The 15,821-nt window shown below is 40.6% G+C and overlaps 1 protein-coding gene across 4 annotated transcripts; it reads left to right on the plus strand.

The window, feature by feature from the left end:
* Positions 1-4,850: 4,850 nt before the first annotated feature.
* LOC131237541 (pentatricopeptide repeat-containing protein At1g11290, chloroplastic-like) lies at positions 4,851-9,681 on the plus strand. Of its 4 annotated transcripts, XR_009167303.1 has the most exons (5): positions 4,941-5,315; positions 5,529-5,608; positions 6,539-6,653; positions 7,817-8,091; positions 9,383-9,681. XR_009167303.1 is itself a non-coding variant. In XM_058235358.1 (3 exons), exons 2-3 carry the CDS (start codon positions 7,825-7,827, stop codon positions 9,608-9,610), a joined length of 507 nt encoding a protein of 168 aa, XP_058091341.1. In that variant the 5' UTR covers positions 6,068-6,653; positions 7,817-7,824; the 3' UTR covers positions 9,611-9,681. The 4 variants fall into 4 exon arrangements, 2 of the variants coding, with proteins under 2 accessions (XP_058091341.1, XP_058091342.1); XR_009167304.1 differs by lacking the exons at positions 7,817-8,091; positions 9,383-9,681 and adding an exon at positions 7,038-7,266 and having other exon boundaries at positions 4,851-5,315; positions 5,529-6,936; XM_058235358.1 differs by lacking the exons at positions 4,941-5,315; positions 5,529-5,608 and having other exon boundaries at positions 6,068-6,653; positions 9,371-9,681.
* The last annotated feature ends 6,140 nt before the right edge of the window (positions 9,682-15,821 follow it).

Here is a 15,821-nt window from a genome sequence, read left to right on the forward strand (position 1 = left end):
AATGGGGCACATGCAAGGGGTTTTTTATGATGGGGAAAGTCTGGATATTTGTGGGGCCCACTGGGGTGGTCCACAACATGATTTTTGGGGGTTAAATCCCATCTTAAGTGATGTCTATATTTAATTTCTTTCAATTACATGTTGCTGTCTAGAATTTTTTGGACAGTTTCTGGTTGATTTTGGACCAGATTTTGGTACTGTTTGGGGGACTATTCATACCCATCACATATACTTTTCTGAAAGGTGGGGATCTCATCTTGATGTTCCCCAAATTTCAGCCCCATCTGACCTTGATTGAGGTCCCAAAGGTGTGGTCCAAGTGAGGTGGACAGTCTGGATTTTCTGCACTGTTCCAGCAACATGACAGTTTGAAAATCCTAGATTATAAAATAATTTTTGCATTGGGGGGCCACTTGTGCGGACCCCACCCTGTGGTACACATATGAGGGGACATAAAAACTATTTTTCCCCAATTTTTGGAGGCCTTTAGTCCACCCCATTGGGAGCTCAGATCAGGGCCAGCCAAAAATCTGCACTAACCAGATTTTTGGGTAGGCAGTTTTCTTTAATTTAAAATAAATACTTCCCTATTTCAAAAAATTCTGAAATTTTGTGGGGGTGTGGCCCACCCATGGTAGGACTCACCTACTAATTTTCGGGTCCAACGGACCCCTGTGCACACCGTGGCAAGGGCTGGACCGGCCAACCACGTTAGGACGTCCAGATCAGACAGATTTTCTGGACAGATTGTTTTCTTTAAATTAATTAAAATACTTCTAAGTATCCAAAAATCACGAAATTTAGTGGAGCTGTGGCCCACCCATGGAAGTACCACCCTGCAAATTTTCAGGGCCATCGGGCCCCTGTACCATCCGTGGTGCGGCCTGGAGTGGCCCACCAGGCTGAGACGCCCAGGCTGGGGAGTCCAGCCTTGGTTGGCTGTCCAAGCCACTTTGTGGGCCCACCTTAATGTATTTTATATCCCACTGTTCATTCATGTGGGGTCCATAGGGGACTTGATCATCCCTTCCTTCAGTAGCATTCAATTGGGGCCCATTGGATGAGTTTTTGGGCCATATACCCAGGCCCATAGAGCTACCTATGCATGGGACGCCCAACCCATTGGGCTGCTGCTGGATGTCCAGTCCAGCAGCATGGCCCATCTGATTTATGTATTAAATCCACTCCCTTTATTTGTTGGACCCCCCTATGACATGTATGGGTTACCAGGAACTAAAATAAATTTATGAATTAATTATTTTGGAATTTCCAGCAAGCCCAGATTGTGGGTGGACTAGAATTTCAGCAATAGGCCTATGATTGCTGCCCATAAATGAATGTTTTAGGGCAGCATGGTCCACCAAATTTGGGAACATTATTAAACATATCTTGCCCCATTTTAGTTAGATTTTTTTTTTGGCTTAATTAGTGTATATTTAAGGCCCATTCCAATTGGGTTTTTATTAGACTAATCTTCTTAATTATTTGTTGGGTTTTCCTAGGCCCATTACCTTGAAACTCTTGATAGGCCCTTTAGACCCTTGGGGCTTATATTTATTTATGCCATTGTGATGGGTTTTATGGGCCAATATTCAAGTAGTTGGGCCCTTGCTTGCCCATTAAAATAAATCCATACTTGGGCCGAGATGTGAGGCCCAACTTACTTGTTTTAAATATAAGGGTTACCCATATGTTGGAATAATGGGCTGTCCATTAGGCCCACCACAATGAGTAGTCTTATGATCTTTAGGGTTGGGCCCAAACCTTGCTTAAGGGCCCACCATCTTGCTTATGTATTGGGCTTAGTGTATGGCCCATTAGGCCATGGATTGATTGGGCCTTGGACTTTACTTTATATGCGTAGCGGGCTACCTTTTGGGACTCAGTTAAGGTTGGATGTCCTCCTTGGTGGCTCTAAGGTAGGCCCATATGGCCCTTATAGGTGGTTGAAGGCCCACCTTGGACCTTGTTAAGACCGTTTCCTCCATTGAGACTTTATGACTCTCGTAGCTTGTGGGTCACCCCAAAGTATTGGGCCCCCACTAGAGGACTTCACTTCTCCTTAAAGTACCTGTGTATGTATCTAGACCTTGTCCCTCCTTGGGAAAGAGGAATATATTCTACAGGTAGCGCACTTACATCATTGTGACCCATATGCATCATCTGTGTGAATTGATTGCATTGTGTGGTGGTCATAGAGGGATAGAGTTTCTCCCCTTGTGCACATTGAGTGCCTGAAGCTTGTGCATGATCTGTATGTGTGACTCATGCATTGGCATCGCATTTCATGATGATACCGCCCTTGCTTCACCAGGGCCTTGCCTCCACAGGGACGTTCATGGATGGCCGTATATGTGGACACCGAAAATATTACTTGAGCATACCAGGTGCATAGGATGCCCATGGGTGAAATTTCTAAAACTTCCATGGTACCAAGGATTTGCCCCAACGCCGTGACTGAGTGAAAACTATGAGCGCACGAGGGCCTTATACCGTTAGGCCATGACTCCTACTATTGTGTAGCCAGTTGGGTAGGGGTGTGGCCTTACTCGCCTAATGTAAGAAGGCATTACTAGGCTGAGTCTGACCAGCTCGTAAATGAGTCCGCTACCGTCAGGCCTTGCTGATGATTGGTTGTCCACAGGCGGGTAGTGAGGTCTCTTACGCTCGTTTGACTGTGCGGGGTCTGTAGAGCGGCAGTCATCCGGTAGTGTAATGGACCCCGGTGATTTCCTTATGATTGGAAATGTACTGGATATGTGGATTGGATATAAGCACTGTCATTACTTTGCATCGCATTTGCATCAGTTGTATAAGCCCCTTTATGCATCGCCTTGGTAAGGCGCCCAGTACTCATTGCATTGTATTCATGATAAGCCTTGGTAAGGCTAGTGATATTGTTATTGAGCATGTTTCCCTTCCTATACCTCCACTATTCTTCTGTGCACCATTGTCACACACTTTCACCACCCTCTAAGCTTCTATAAGCTTATGCACGATTGATGCGTGCAGGAAATCTTAGGCAAGCGTCGTAGCGGCAGAGCTTGGATTAGAGCTGAGCTTGAGGACCCCGGTGTTGCAGACTTTTCTTTCCTTCTTCTATTATCTTATGTATATCCTTTTGGACCTTATGAAAACATGTAAAAGTTCAAATTCATAGTAGATTTTGTGATGTGTGCCTTTATTATTCTCAGATATACTTTTTGTGATCTTGGGTATGCTCGTATTGGAAATGATTTTACTATTATGGAAATCCTCCTTGTAGGATCCCAGGATCAGAACCTGCCTCAGGAGCCGAGAATGGGGTATTACAGAGGCTGTTCCGGCCAGAACTGGCTATCGGGTCCCTGTGAGTCCCGTTACCGAGTCGGGGGCGTGACACTTCCATTGGGACACTAGTTGATTATCTTAGTCATTCATTTGATCGGCCACCATTTGTAAGGGTAGGAGACCATCGGTATTAAGCATTTAGGTATTCTACATCATTGGAACCCCAATTAGTATGATTTGGATGTTTGTATGTGCATGCCATGTGTGGTAGATGCAAATTGTGGTGAAACCAAAGCTTAGTTAAATTGTTCCCTACAGCAGACATGTCACTGACAGTTACAAGATAACTGCCATATTGCTGTTGAAAACACTATAAAAAGTTATTTCAAGGCTCTTCCTGTAAAATCATTTCATTGTAATAGTCCTGTGGATGACATGTTTATCAAATCAAAATCATGTTTGTCTGAGACTATGGATGACCGTTGATTGAGTTGAATGGTGGAATGGGATTCATGTTGCCGACCCTATAGTTCTTGTTAGTTTAGTTTGTCTGTTCTAATATGTTCTTTGGCCCTTGATTGAGCTGTTCATTCTATTTCTTTATTGAGTAGATCTTTTGGATCTTTTGGGTTCCGATTGTCCATGAACAGGGGGCAAAAATTCCCCATTTTGAAATGTTGAACTGGAATATTATATTATATTATTGATATTTAACTGGACGATATGCATGTTATAGTCACCTCTTCAGTTTGCAAAGGTGGGAACCATGATTCTCTTGTCCAGGCTATTGGTTTGTTTGAGCTTGTTTCCAGCAAAATTCTTATAAAAACGGCTTGTAGGTGATTAGTTCTCTTTCATTGACTCTGCAGCATTTTCCTTTGCAGGAACTCATTTAAAATGTGGGTGATATCTAAAGTTGAGTTGGGAGCAAAGGGATGCATCCTTCTTTTCTTTTCTTTTTCTTTTTTTTTTTTTTTTTCGTTCTTTTAATTGTAGATACTATTTAGTAAGACTAATTAATACTAATGTGTCTATGGTCTTTTAGACAACTAGTGGTATTCCTCAGTGGTCAATCAGATGAATTGGAAACCCAAAAAAAATGACTCCCTCTTTTTTTTCAGCTGTTATTAGTTGGAGGGAGTAGGAAAGAAGAATCAGAATTTCTTCATTTTTTGGCATGTCTTTTTCCTTTCAAAATCTTTATCATCAAGAAACTTCATGATATTTAACGACTAATCTGTATAATTTTGAGAAAAATATAATGAATTGGTATGTTTGAATGTTTTGGCTTTGTGGTGGATGGACGCATTCTATCCCAATTTGTATAATGAGTATAACCAGCTGCACTAAGTAACTGGGTACTATTAAGAGGTTATTTCTCTGATACAAATAGTGCTGTGGGAAATGATCCATTGCAAAACACAGTAGTTTTGTTTCATGTTCCGTTCAATCTTAGGACATGGTGGGCTCAAATGCTTGGTGAAAATACGCATCAATAGCTAAAGATTTGCAGACAAATGCTGATTGCTGCAGATTTGGGCATTTACTCTTTTAATTAATTTAGCTGGAGCTTGCTGTATTGAAATGGCTCTTTGCTTCTTTTTTTCTTCTTATTATTTTTTTTTGAACATTTAGTAGCTCTTTGCTTTTAAGGTTGCATTGATAAAATTATAATTCATCAAAAAAAAAAAAAAAAAACTAAAGATTTGCTACTGGTGTCCTGCAGTGGAGATGTTGAGAATATTTACCTATAGCCAATTGCAATTGGACTTCCTTACTAAAGATGGAGTGACTAGAGCATCAGTCATTGCCTGTTCTTAGTATTCTATTTTCAATCTTTTCTTCTAAACAAATATTGTTACTGTCCCATCTCAGATTTGAAGCAAAACAGAGAGAAACACCATGTTAAAGAACTCTTTAAAAAAACATTTCTGTTACAGGTCATTATCTATCATTGTGCTTTCTCCATGCAGAGACCTCAGCTTTAACAGCCTGACTGGCGATATTCCAAGCTCCTTTGAAAGCCTTGCAAGAGTGGATTTCATGTAAGTCTAACATTATCAAATGAAAATTTGCTATTTGAGTCAATGCTTACCCTTGATAACAATGAAGTGGGGATTTTCTTTCTTTCTTTTTCTTTTCTTTTTTCTGTTTCCTCCGTTTAGGTATTTAATTGGGAATATGCTGACTGGGCCTATACCTGGATGGATCATAAAGAAATATAATCTTACTCATCAGACTGATTTCCTTAAATGCAGGTAGTTTTGCACTGAAGAAGCAAATGCTGGATGACAGAAGATTCTCCAAAATGCATCTGAATTTGCAATGCCTCCTGCAGGTATTTTCTCAATGTCTATACACATTGCCTTAGAGAAAAATATGTACAAAAGGTGCTTACCCAATCACAAGGGAAGCGCACTAAATAGGAAAACTCCACAAACATCACTACTTGTGGCTTCACCTAGCAGATGTGGGACATCTGTATGGTGTGACTTACTGTGTAGATACCTGGTCCAGAAATCAGGTGGATCACTCATCAGGGAGCCACTTGTGTGTGTGATTGTGGACCATTGGGAAGTTGTTTATGAATGTGAAAACCAAAGTAGCCTGTATTGTGAATGCTATCCATCCAAGTGGGGCCCAATAGAGCAATGATCCCAGATTTACAAAAATAAAAAATAAAAAATGAAGAGAATGCCAATTGTGTTAGATGCCCCATTTGTTTGGATATCAAACTTAAATAAGTATCTTTTTTTAAAAAAGTAATTTATTTCAGTCCTTTTTCTTTTTTGCTTTTCAAGTTCCAAAAGCAACTTATTTCCTTCATTTTTGTTGGTGACACAGCAGGTTGATTGCAAAACAGTAACAGTTCCTTCAATCTGTTGATACGAGACAACTTTTATCCATTTGTAGTTCTATCCAATCCTCTTCTGTAGTTCCTTGTTATCATGAAAACCCATTCTCCGCAAACATAAAACTTTCTGTGCTTTTCCAATTAGTGATGCTAGATGTTTGGAACAAAAAAAAAAAAAAAAGGGAAAGAAAGAAAGAAAGAAAGAAAAGAAAAGAAAAGAGAGAAAAAAAGAAGCTAGAATGTAAGAAAACTGCAAGTGGACTAAGACCAAACCACTAACAATTAACTCAAACCACAACTAAAAAATCTAAGGATCAATTAAAAATACATTAGTTTGTGTTTATCAAATATAAGAGAAATGTGCTCAAGGGAACTAAGACCAAACCACTAACAATTAACTTTGGTGCTTGCAAGTTATGTTGAGGATGCAGGGGATCCTTATAGAGATCAGATGGAAGATTATATTAGTTTAATAATGGAAGAATTGAAATCTAGAGGAATTGCCAACAATCACACTCTTGCATACCAGGTAATTCATTTAAAATTTCAGCTTTTGGTTTCTAGCTTTGATTTCCAACTATTAGAAATTTCCAATAATCACTCAAACATCATGGCCGTCATCAAAGTAGGTTTTTCTGATTTCTACCTGATCAGCTTTACATTGGATCGTTTACATTTTTATTTTTTGTTATTTATGCAAGTTCAGCTAGGAATAATTCTTTGACGAATTAAAAGATGATCATTGCATGTTCTTGATTTGGATTTCTACCAACCATTCCCTTGGTCAGTAGCCAATTACCTTCTTTCAAGAGGTAACTCGTAACTCTTCAATTGAAATGCTAGCATGCACAGAGAAGAAAAGGCAGCTTCCCATATTTGAGTTATCTTGATTTTCTCATTCCCTTGCTCTCAGGTTTTGCATTATGTGACCATCCTTCCATCTTGGACAGAGAAGAAACACAGGGCTTGTTCAGGTACTAGAATTATGTCCATGTTGTCCATATTCTTTTCTATCTTTCCGTATTCATACTAAAGGCATATAGTAGATTCAATTTCCCTCTGAAAAAGCAGCTTCCCATATTTTACCACTTAAATATGGTTGTGTTGTGTACCAATCACAACCAAATTCAAACAAGTGGAGAGAGAGAATTCTATATGTTTTGAGGTCACAATGCTTGATCGGTGCCACAGTTTCTATCCGAGCATATCGGGATGTTTTGAAATTGACCAAAAATTGACACTTAAGTGAAAAATGGAGGAAGTAGGGAATCCTAATTTTTCCATTTTTATATTAGAAAATGTGTAATTGTGCATCTCACTATGGGAACTATTATATATGGCCTTTAAAAAAAAAAAAGTCCCCTTGATGGGAATCCTAAACCCTCAATTTGTGGCCAGAAGATAAATGTTTAAGAAGGGAAAAAAAAGGGGGGTAGTTCCACATTCAACCAAAAATGGCCATTTGTGAATCCTATCACTGTTCAATTAATCTAGGTAGTGATGCTTGCTTTGATTATTTAAGAGGTTGGATCAGGTGTGCCTAGCTTCATGCTCAGATGGTGATGGGATTTGTCACTAGTGTGTTTAGGAATTTTTGTTTGGTACTAGATTATTTATCTATTCCATGTTGACATTATTATCATGTTTAAAACAAAAACTCTTTCTTTTTTCCTTGTTGTTTTGCTTTTGAAGATATCGCAATGTATCGATTTCTGCAACTGGCTCAAATGGAAGGAATGCAGCTATACATTTTATCTCTGCAAAGCAGATCAGATTCTTCTTCTCTGATTGGTGGTTATTTGAGGACTGGGGACATAGTAAGTGCAAGGTGCCTGTTTGATCAGATGGTTGAGAGAGAAGTGGTAGCATGGACGGCCATGATCTCAGACTATGCTAAGAATGGGGAACCTGGTGAGGCAATTAAGCTTTTTCACATGATGCTGGTTGATGTTGTGAAGCCAGATGAGGTGAGATTTTGGATGATGCTTTTGAATTGATGTGTATTTTTATTTTTATTTTTGCTTTTTTTCTATTGACCAATATATTGATATGGTATCATGTTATCTGATTGTTGAATACTTTGACATAACAAACGGCTTCCGTAGTGTTTGATTTGTATTTAGTGTATCAAATTTTGGATGTAATGTGAATATATTCAAAGCGGAAGAAATTGCTTTTGGATCTGCATGTAAGGGTGCTAGGAACTTAATTTTTGTCCTGTTTTATACATGACTAGTTTTAATACATGTATATGCTTCAACTTCTTTTACATATTTTTAAACTAGCCAAATCTTTGATCACAAGTTTGATAATTAGCTGTTTCTTTCACGGGAGAGATTCTGATGTGACACATCTAAATGGGAGATGGATGTGCAGATGGTGGCATGGGAGTCCATTTCCTTTTTGTGGTTTCTTCTCACTTCTTATTTGGATTTTGTTTTCAAATTATAGGATGAGGGTTTTAGTGTGCTGCCATTCTTTTGACATGGTGCCATGTTGTCATAGGAACTTCATTCTCATGGGCGCCAAGTTGTCACAGGAAGTTCATCCTCATGGGCCCAAGTCATGGACTTGACTAAATTTATGGTAATATTGTACATTACAGAGATTTTGCACCAATAAATCAAATTCCATTTTAAAGCATTGTGGAATCATAGATAGAAGTTGGTCTTATCAACTTAACAATTATATAAATTATTAATTGATATTTTATCAATTGAAGTATGAGAGTATTCAACTTTTGAGTTAAAAAAAGAAAAAAGAAAAATCAAAGATCTATTTGATTGCTATTGTACCTTTTCTCTTGATGTATCTACCTACGGACTGAAATTTCAACACTGATGTGTTGCTCATGATGGGAATTGGAAGAGTTTGCATGGACCCTGCATGAATTCTGGTTAGTCAATCTTTCTTTTAGACCTTTCTTTTAGTCGATCTTTCATTTACAGTCTTGCATGCACAGCCAAATTGAATCATAAATGTTCCATTCACTTAAAAGAAATAGTTCAATAGTAATTGAGATTATTTCATGACTTACTGAAACTAATGTGATTGGAACTTCTTTTTTCAAATTGTGATTGAGATTATTTCATGACCTACCAGATTTTGTGTGTATGTTTCATCAATCTGGTAGTACTGTGCTTTTTTGGGTCTATGGAGTTTGTAGATTTATTCCTATTATATTATTATTATTTTCTTTTGGCTTGCACCTTTTGGCTTTTGCTTAGCCTTTTCACTTGAACTCAGTCTGTGGTGCAGGTGGTTGTTTGCAAGGCAAGTCTAATGACGGTCACAGGCACTCAGAATCTATTAGTGGGGGTGAGGTCACTTGCGAGTCTTTATTGTAGCACTTACAAGTCAGCCATTTTAGGATTTAGATTTTCAGTTCTCGTTGTTATTATTACTTTTGCAACATGGATTACATTGGAAATGAAGGTGGGAGGAAAGGTAAGTCATCCTATGTTTATGTTGATTCTTTTAGCTTGATACAAAGGTTAGGTTAGGAGTAGATATCAAAATTAACAATGAAGGAAATATGTTGCATAAAAAAACAAGGTTAGACAAGCTCAAAAGATAATGTCGAAAGCCCTTTCTCATGCCTTAACCTACCGCATCAAGAAGAAAATAGGTGGGTCCATTCATCATGTGACCCACACGTATGTAAAAAAATGCCAGTCTGAAAGACCTGTCAAAGGTCCACATTCAATATACTTGTGTGACCCTCCTGATGAATGGAGCAATCTAATTTGTGGGCCAAATCATCCATGCAATGGGACTCATCTTGTGCATGGGTCAGCTGTCCCACACACATGCAATGTAGAAGGTGAGCAAAACTCAGTGAGTTGGCCTACGAGCTAAGCAAACTCCTAAGCAAACTCATTTTAGTAAATATTTGGTCCTCGTCATGTCTCATGTGTTTTAAGATTTTAAATTTTTTCATCAAGCTATGAAGACAAATCGGAGGATGAGTAGTGGCAGCTTATCCCGCTGAAAGTGTTAGGATTAATAAGTCTTTGTACTCCTTCCAGAAAGTTGTTCTCTTTGAATGCCAATGATGGTCACATCCCATAATGAGAGACCAAACTCGTGTTACAAGATTCCATAGGCGGAACAAGCCAAGCTTTGATGATCGCTTATTTGGTGAGGGTTTTTGTTGTTGTATTATTAGGATTTTCTGATTTTTCTTAAATTTTTGTAGCTTATTGTTTTCAATTCAAATTGGGGAGTGAATATGACAGTTGAACACTTGTATCTTGGTTATGAAGCACTCACATCTCTGTGCACGTGGCACGTATGCACAAATCCAGGCCATTCATTTATTAGATTACCATGAATTACAACAACGATGGTTCCATTTTATTGGCTTTTGCTCCTAGTTGCACGATTTTTGGTTTAAAACCGTTCCTGAGTTGGAACAAATACCGTTCCCAAAAATTAAGAAAGATCGGAAGGGGCTGGAAATTGAAATTTTGCGACGGTTTTCAACCGCCCCTAATGTTTTGTGCCCTATCTAGCCACGGTTGAAAACCGTTCCTAAATGGTTTCTAAAGAAGGATTTTGGTGGTGTTTACAACCCTGATTGATTTTAAGTACACCCATTTTAAATTTATGGATTTGAAAAATTGCAAGAATGCGGCTGTAGGCAAAATGGGGTGTTTGCTAGTGATCTGTAATGGAATTGCTTTAAGGTTCAAGTATATTTGATATGCATTGGAGCTTGTATATAGTTGGATGTTGCATATATTAGTGATTGTTTGCAGGTAGTTTATAGTGGAATAGTCAATTGGAGGAGAAAGGTAGTGTTTGATCCATGCAGGTGTAGATTTATTTGCTTGCATTGGAGATTCTATGAGGCTTTTAGACTGCTTACATTTATCGATTTAGGGTAAGAGAGTGTGATCCTTTCAATCTCATCCTTCCACATTGTAACGTTAGGCTTGTTTGGTGAGTCAACAGGCATGATCAACATATATGATTCTTGAATTTTGCACCTCAAGTGAATGCACCACTATTTTCAATATGCATCAAATATTCTATTCAGCTCATCATGTGATTTCCTAACTGCAGCAGGATCAAAGCCAAAGCTTGAATTGAATCTCTAGGATTTTGGCACCGAATAAGATGGTTGCTTTCTTGGCATAACTCTGGCAGTGAAATCCAGTGTTTCTAACTTAGGCAATAATGCATTTCACCCAAGTGTTTCATAGTTGAGAAAACTAGAATATGCAGGGTTTCATAGTTATTTTCATTCCACAAGATACAAGTGGAGTAAGCTTGACCATCTATAGCATCATGATTTTGCTCCAAAGGCCTAGCCTAAGACAACTTTAGTTATGATTTTATGTTAATTTTAGAAAGTTGAGATACTGCTCAGTGACTACAGATTTTTATTTTATGAGCAAAAACTTTCGGATTATAGAGACTTCTATTCAAATGCAACCAGCCACAAGTGGGCTCTTGGAGGTAAAGTTACCTTTTACAATCATCATAAATAGTATTTATTTTTCCTTTTTTCTACAAAGAAAAAAAAAATATTTCTTGAAGAATTACATTGAACTTTAGATTAAGTTAAAAGGAGTAGCCATTTTGGGTAGTTAACTTTATTTCCTAGCATTCTGTGTCCATAGCTTTTGCTGAGATTTTAGATAGCTCTTTGAATGATGTATTTGCAATTCTCTTTGTTTGATCAATTGTTGCTGGATAACTCTTTGGATGTAATATGGAAAACACGATTAGTTTCTCAAGCGTCGGGTCTTATTGGCTAAGAAACAGCTTAATGGATAATTTGCTCGTTTGGAATGCTAGTGCCATTGGGAATCTCCCGACAATTAGAACCATGAAGTGGTTATCGAATTAGTTCAAGCCTGCAATTATTGTGATTTTAGAACCGATGCTGAGAGACGAGAAGAGAATCAGAATCAACCTCAAGCTTGGTTTCTCTAACTCGGTCTCAAATGCATCTGTAGGAGGTAAAATTTGGATTTTTTATGCTTCTTTCCTATCTGTAAATATTATTGTTGCTCCGAACTAGATGCTATCGCTAGCAGTTGGATTCCCGGGCAATCCCATTGCAGCTATGGCCTCTTTTGTCTACGTTAAGTGCGCCCCTGCCCGTAGAAGACCTCTATGGGATCAGCTTGCTTCTCTTTTCGCAACTTCCTCGGTCCCTTGGTTTGTCGCCGGCGACTTTGACTCAGTTCTTTCCTAGGAAGAAAGACGAGGTCCGGGTATTTTCGACAGGCGTAGCTCTTTAGAATTTGTGGAAGCTTTGGACAGGGTCGCCCTCTCAGATGCAGGATTCCTAGGTAATAGATTTACCTGGTGCAACAATTGCAGTGGGCCAGCGAGAGTTTGGGCCAGATTAGACAGGGTATGCTATAACAGACCCTGGTTAACCCTTTTCCCATTGTTTCAAGTCCGGCACCTTCAGACCACAACCCTCTCCTCATGTCCTTCCCAGATCAACCCCCTTCTTTTCCAAAACCTTTTAGATTTCAGAGAATGTGGATGTCTCATGAGTCATTCATGGAGCAGGTCCAGATAGTGTGGACCTCTGATTTTAGGGGAGAGCTGTTGCAGATTCTCCAAAGTAAATTGAAAAATGTTAAGGCAGCCCTGATTAAATGGAACCGTGAGGTGTTTGGGAATTTATTTCTCAACATTAGGAAGGCAAAAATGATCTTATCCAAGCTGAGGCTCTTGCGCAGGTAGTGGACAGCACTGTGGCCCAACGAGATCTAAATCTGGCCAAGATAAATTTGGCTAAGCTTGAACTATATGAGGAAATCTTCTTGAAACAAAAGGCCAAAAACCATTGGCTCCAAGAAGGTGACAAAAATACCAAATTCTTCCATAGTTCGGTGGCGGACCACGCTAGAAAAGCCCGCATTCAGGAGATCAAACTTAAGGATGGGTCGGTGGCGACTGACCGCCAATCCATTAAGGAAGTAGCGATCCATTTCTTCTCCTCTCTCATGACAATGGAAATTTCATCTCCGGATCCTGATCTTCTAAATTCCCTCCACCCATCAGTTTTGGAGGATGATAATGCCATGTTGATGGAGGCTCCATCCTATGAAGAAACTTGGGCTGCGATTAAGAGTATTCCGCAGGATGGTGCTCCTGGACCCGATGGCTTTATCGGGGCATTTTTTCAAGGTTGCCGGAATATTGTGGGTCAAGACATCATCCTTGTTGTCCATTCATTCTTCGTAAGCACAACTGATCTCCCTAAAGCCTTCACTTCTACTCTCATTTGCCTTATTCCTAAGTCCCTGCCCCAGCTACTTTTGCTGATTTTCGCCCCATCAGCCTATGTAACTATATTTACAAAATCTGCTCCAAAATTATTGCGGATAGATTGGCCAGGATCCTTCCATCCATCATTTCTATCGAGCAAGGGGCTTTTATCCAAGGCAGAAACATAGCGGACAGCTTTGCATTGGCCCAAGAATTGTTCAGAGACAGAGACAGGAGAGTCAGAGGGGGTAACATCGTCATCAAGTTGGATATAAAAAAAGCGTATGATAGGTTAGATTGGAATTTTCGGCTACAGGTCCTACGTTGCCTCAGATTTGGAGATAGATGGATTTCTATGGTTGAAAAATGCTGGTCAAATTCATGGTTCTCAATCTTGCTGAACGACGAAGCATGCGATTATTTTCCTTCCTCTAGCGGCCTTCGCCAGGGAGATCCCATCTCTCCGGGTTTATTCATTCTGGCGGCTGAAGTTTTTAGCAGAGGTTTCTCATCCCTCATGTCCAATGAGAGCTGCTTGCCATTTCAAACTCGCAGGGGCTACCCCAACGTATCCCACATGCTATTTGCAGACGACACTTTACTTCTAGCAAATGGGGGCCGCAACACCTTAACTCAGATCAATTCCTTCTTGGACCGCTACCATGGGGCCTTAGGTCAAAGATCTAATGTCCGTAAGAGCTTCTTCATCCTCTCCACCTATCAGTCAGAAGCTAGAAGCAGGTCCATCCAGCGAATCCTGGGTTTCAACAGATGTGAAGCCCCTTTCTCCTACCCGGGTGTGCCAATATTCAAGGGGAGAAGTAAGGGTGTTTACTTCCAACCCATTTTGGAGAAGATCCAACGCAAAATCAATGGCTGGAAATCCAAGTTCCTCTCTCAAGCCGGCAAAATCACTCTAATAAACCACGTCCTTAGCAGTATCCCAGTTCACTCCTTTGCAGCCACTGATATTCCTCAGTCCATTCTGAGTGACATGGATAGAGCTTTTGCTGAATTCTTTTGGGGCTAGGAGGGGGACAAGAAGCGATGTCATTGGTCAGCTGGAAACGTCTTTCATGCCCAAGATTAGAAGGTGAGATGGGGGTCAGAAGCCTGACTAGCGTCATGCACACTTTTAGGATGAAGATGGCATGAAACATCTTGTACAGGGGAGCTGATGTCCCCCCCCCCCCCCGGAAAGAAATGTGCAGGCACTTTGCCTTTGTGACTGCCCACTCCAGGTGGATCATTGGTAAGGGTGCCTACGACTCCTGGCAAGATGATTGGTCCATTCTCGGCTCTCTACTGGAATGGAAGCTCTCTCAGTCGCCCCTCCATCAGATTTCATCTTCGGCCCTACGGCCCGTTTAGCTTCATTATCTCATCGGCCCGTATGGGTGGAAGGACAGGTCAATGGCCAACCTCCTTCTCCCTTCAACAGTCCTCGACCACGTTGTTGATGAGGGTATTTGCACTTCTTCATCTGAGGATAAGAGAGTTTGGGTGGACTCTAACATCGGTGAGTTTGCGGTGGGCTCGGCATGGCAATTGTCGAGAACTCCTGGTGAGCATAAAGCTTGGGCAGACTTGTGTCTGGCACCCAAAGATTCCCCCTAAATTGGCTCTCCTAACCTGGAAAATCCTTCACAGGGCCATTCTAGTTGACTCTAGAGTCCAAGCCAAGGGCATTCATTTGGCTTCAAAATCTGAATGCTGCCTCCCTCCTCTCTCGGCCTTTTCGGAATCCATAGACCACATATTCTCCATAGGTAGCTTGGCAACAATGGTATGGAACCACTTTCATCCCCTTCTTCTTTCTCCCCCAGCCCCTTCTGCATCCGCGGTCGGAAGGGCCTCTTTATGGTGGGTGTCTGCCAGGCAACTCAACCACCCTCTTATTTGAAGGGGTTTGTTGCCAATTCTCACCTTTTGGGAATTATGGAGGGGCCAGAAATGAAGCCAGTTTCGATAACATCAAGCCCTCTACACCAAGGGTTATATCTAGCATCTATTGGTGGATCTTCCATATCAGCCCCTCGCTGCCTCCTTCCATGTGTCCAAACAGCTCTTTGGATTTAGTCTCAGCTCGTCTCAACTTTCCTAGGGCCCCTCCCTACAATCGATCTTTCCAGGTGGTCCGATGGTCGCCTCCTAAGATGGGTTGCATCAAGGTCAATGTGGACGGGTCGGCTCGTGGTAATCCTGGGCCATCAGGTGGTGGCAAAGTGGCTAGAGACGCCTCGGGTTCTCTAATCTTTGCTTTCTCCTTGGGATATGGTTTTGGCTCTAATTCCAGGGCGAAGATCAGAGCGGTTTGGGAAGGCTTATCCCACTGTGTTAGTCGCAACGCCGCCAAAGTCGTGATCGAAAGTCACTCGAAGGCCGTGATTGATCTTATCAATGGGAACTCGCCCCCGTCGTGGAGCATTTTCTATTGGTGGGTTAGGATCAAACACCT

This window comes from Magnolia sinica, chromosome 2, assembly GCF_029962835.1.
Source record: "Magnolia sinica isolate HGM2019 chromosome 2, MsV1, whole genome shotgun sequence".
NCBI classification, from domain to species: domain Eukaryota; kingdom Viridiplantae; phylum Streptophyta; class Magnoliopsida; order Magnoliales; family Magnoliaceae; genus Magnolia; species Magnolia sinica.

What these genes read in the sequence shown, in the direction of transcription:
- LOC131237541 (XM_058235358.1), top strand. Translation starts at nt 7,825, where the DNA reads ATGTATCGATTTCTGCAACTGGCTCAAATGGAAGGAATGCAGCTATAC. An exon ending in ATGTTGTGAAGCCAGATGAG is followed by an intron (nt 8,092 to 9,370) that starts GTGAGATTTTGG and finishes ACTTGAACTCAG; the next exon opens with TCTGTGGTGCAGGTGGTTGT.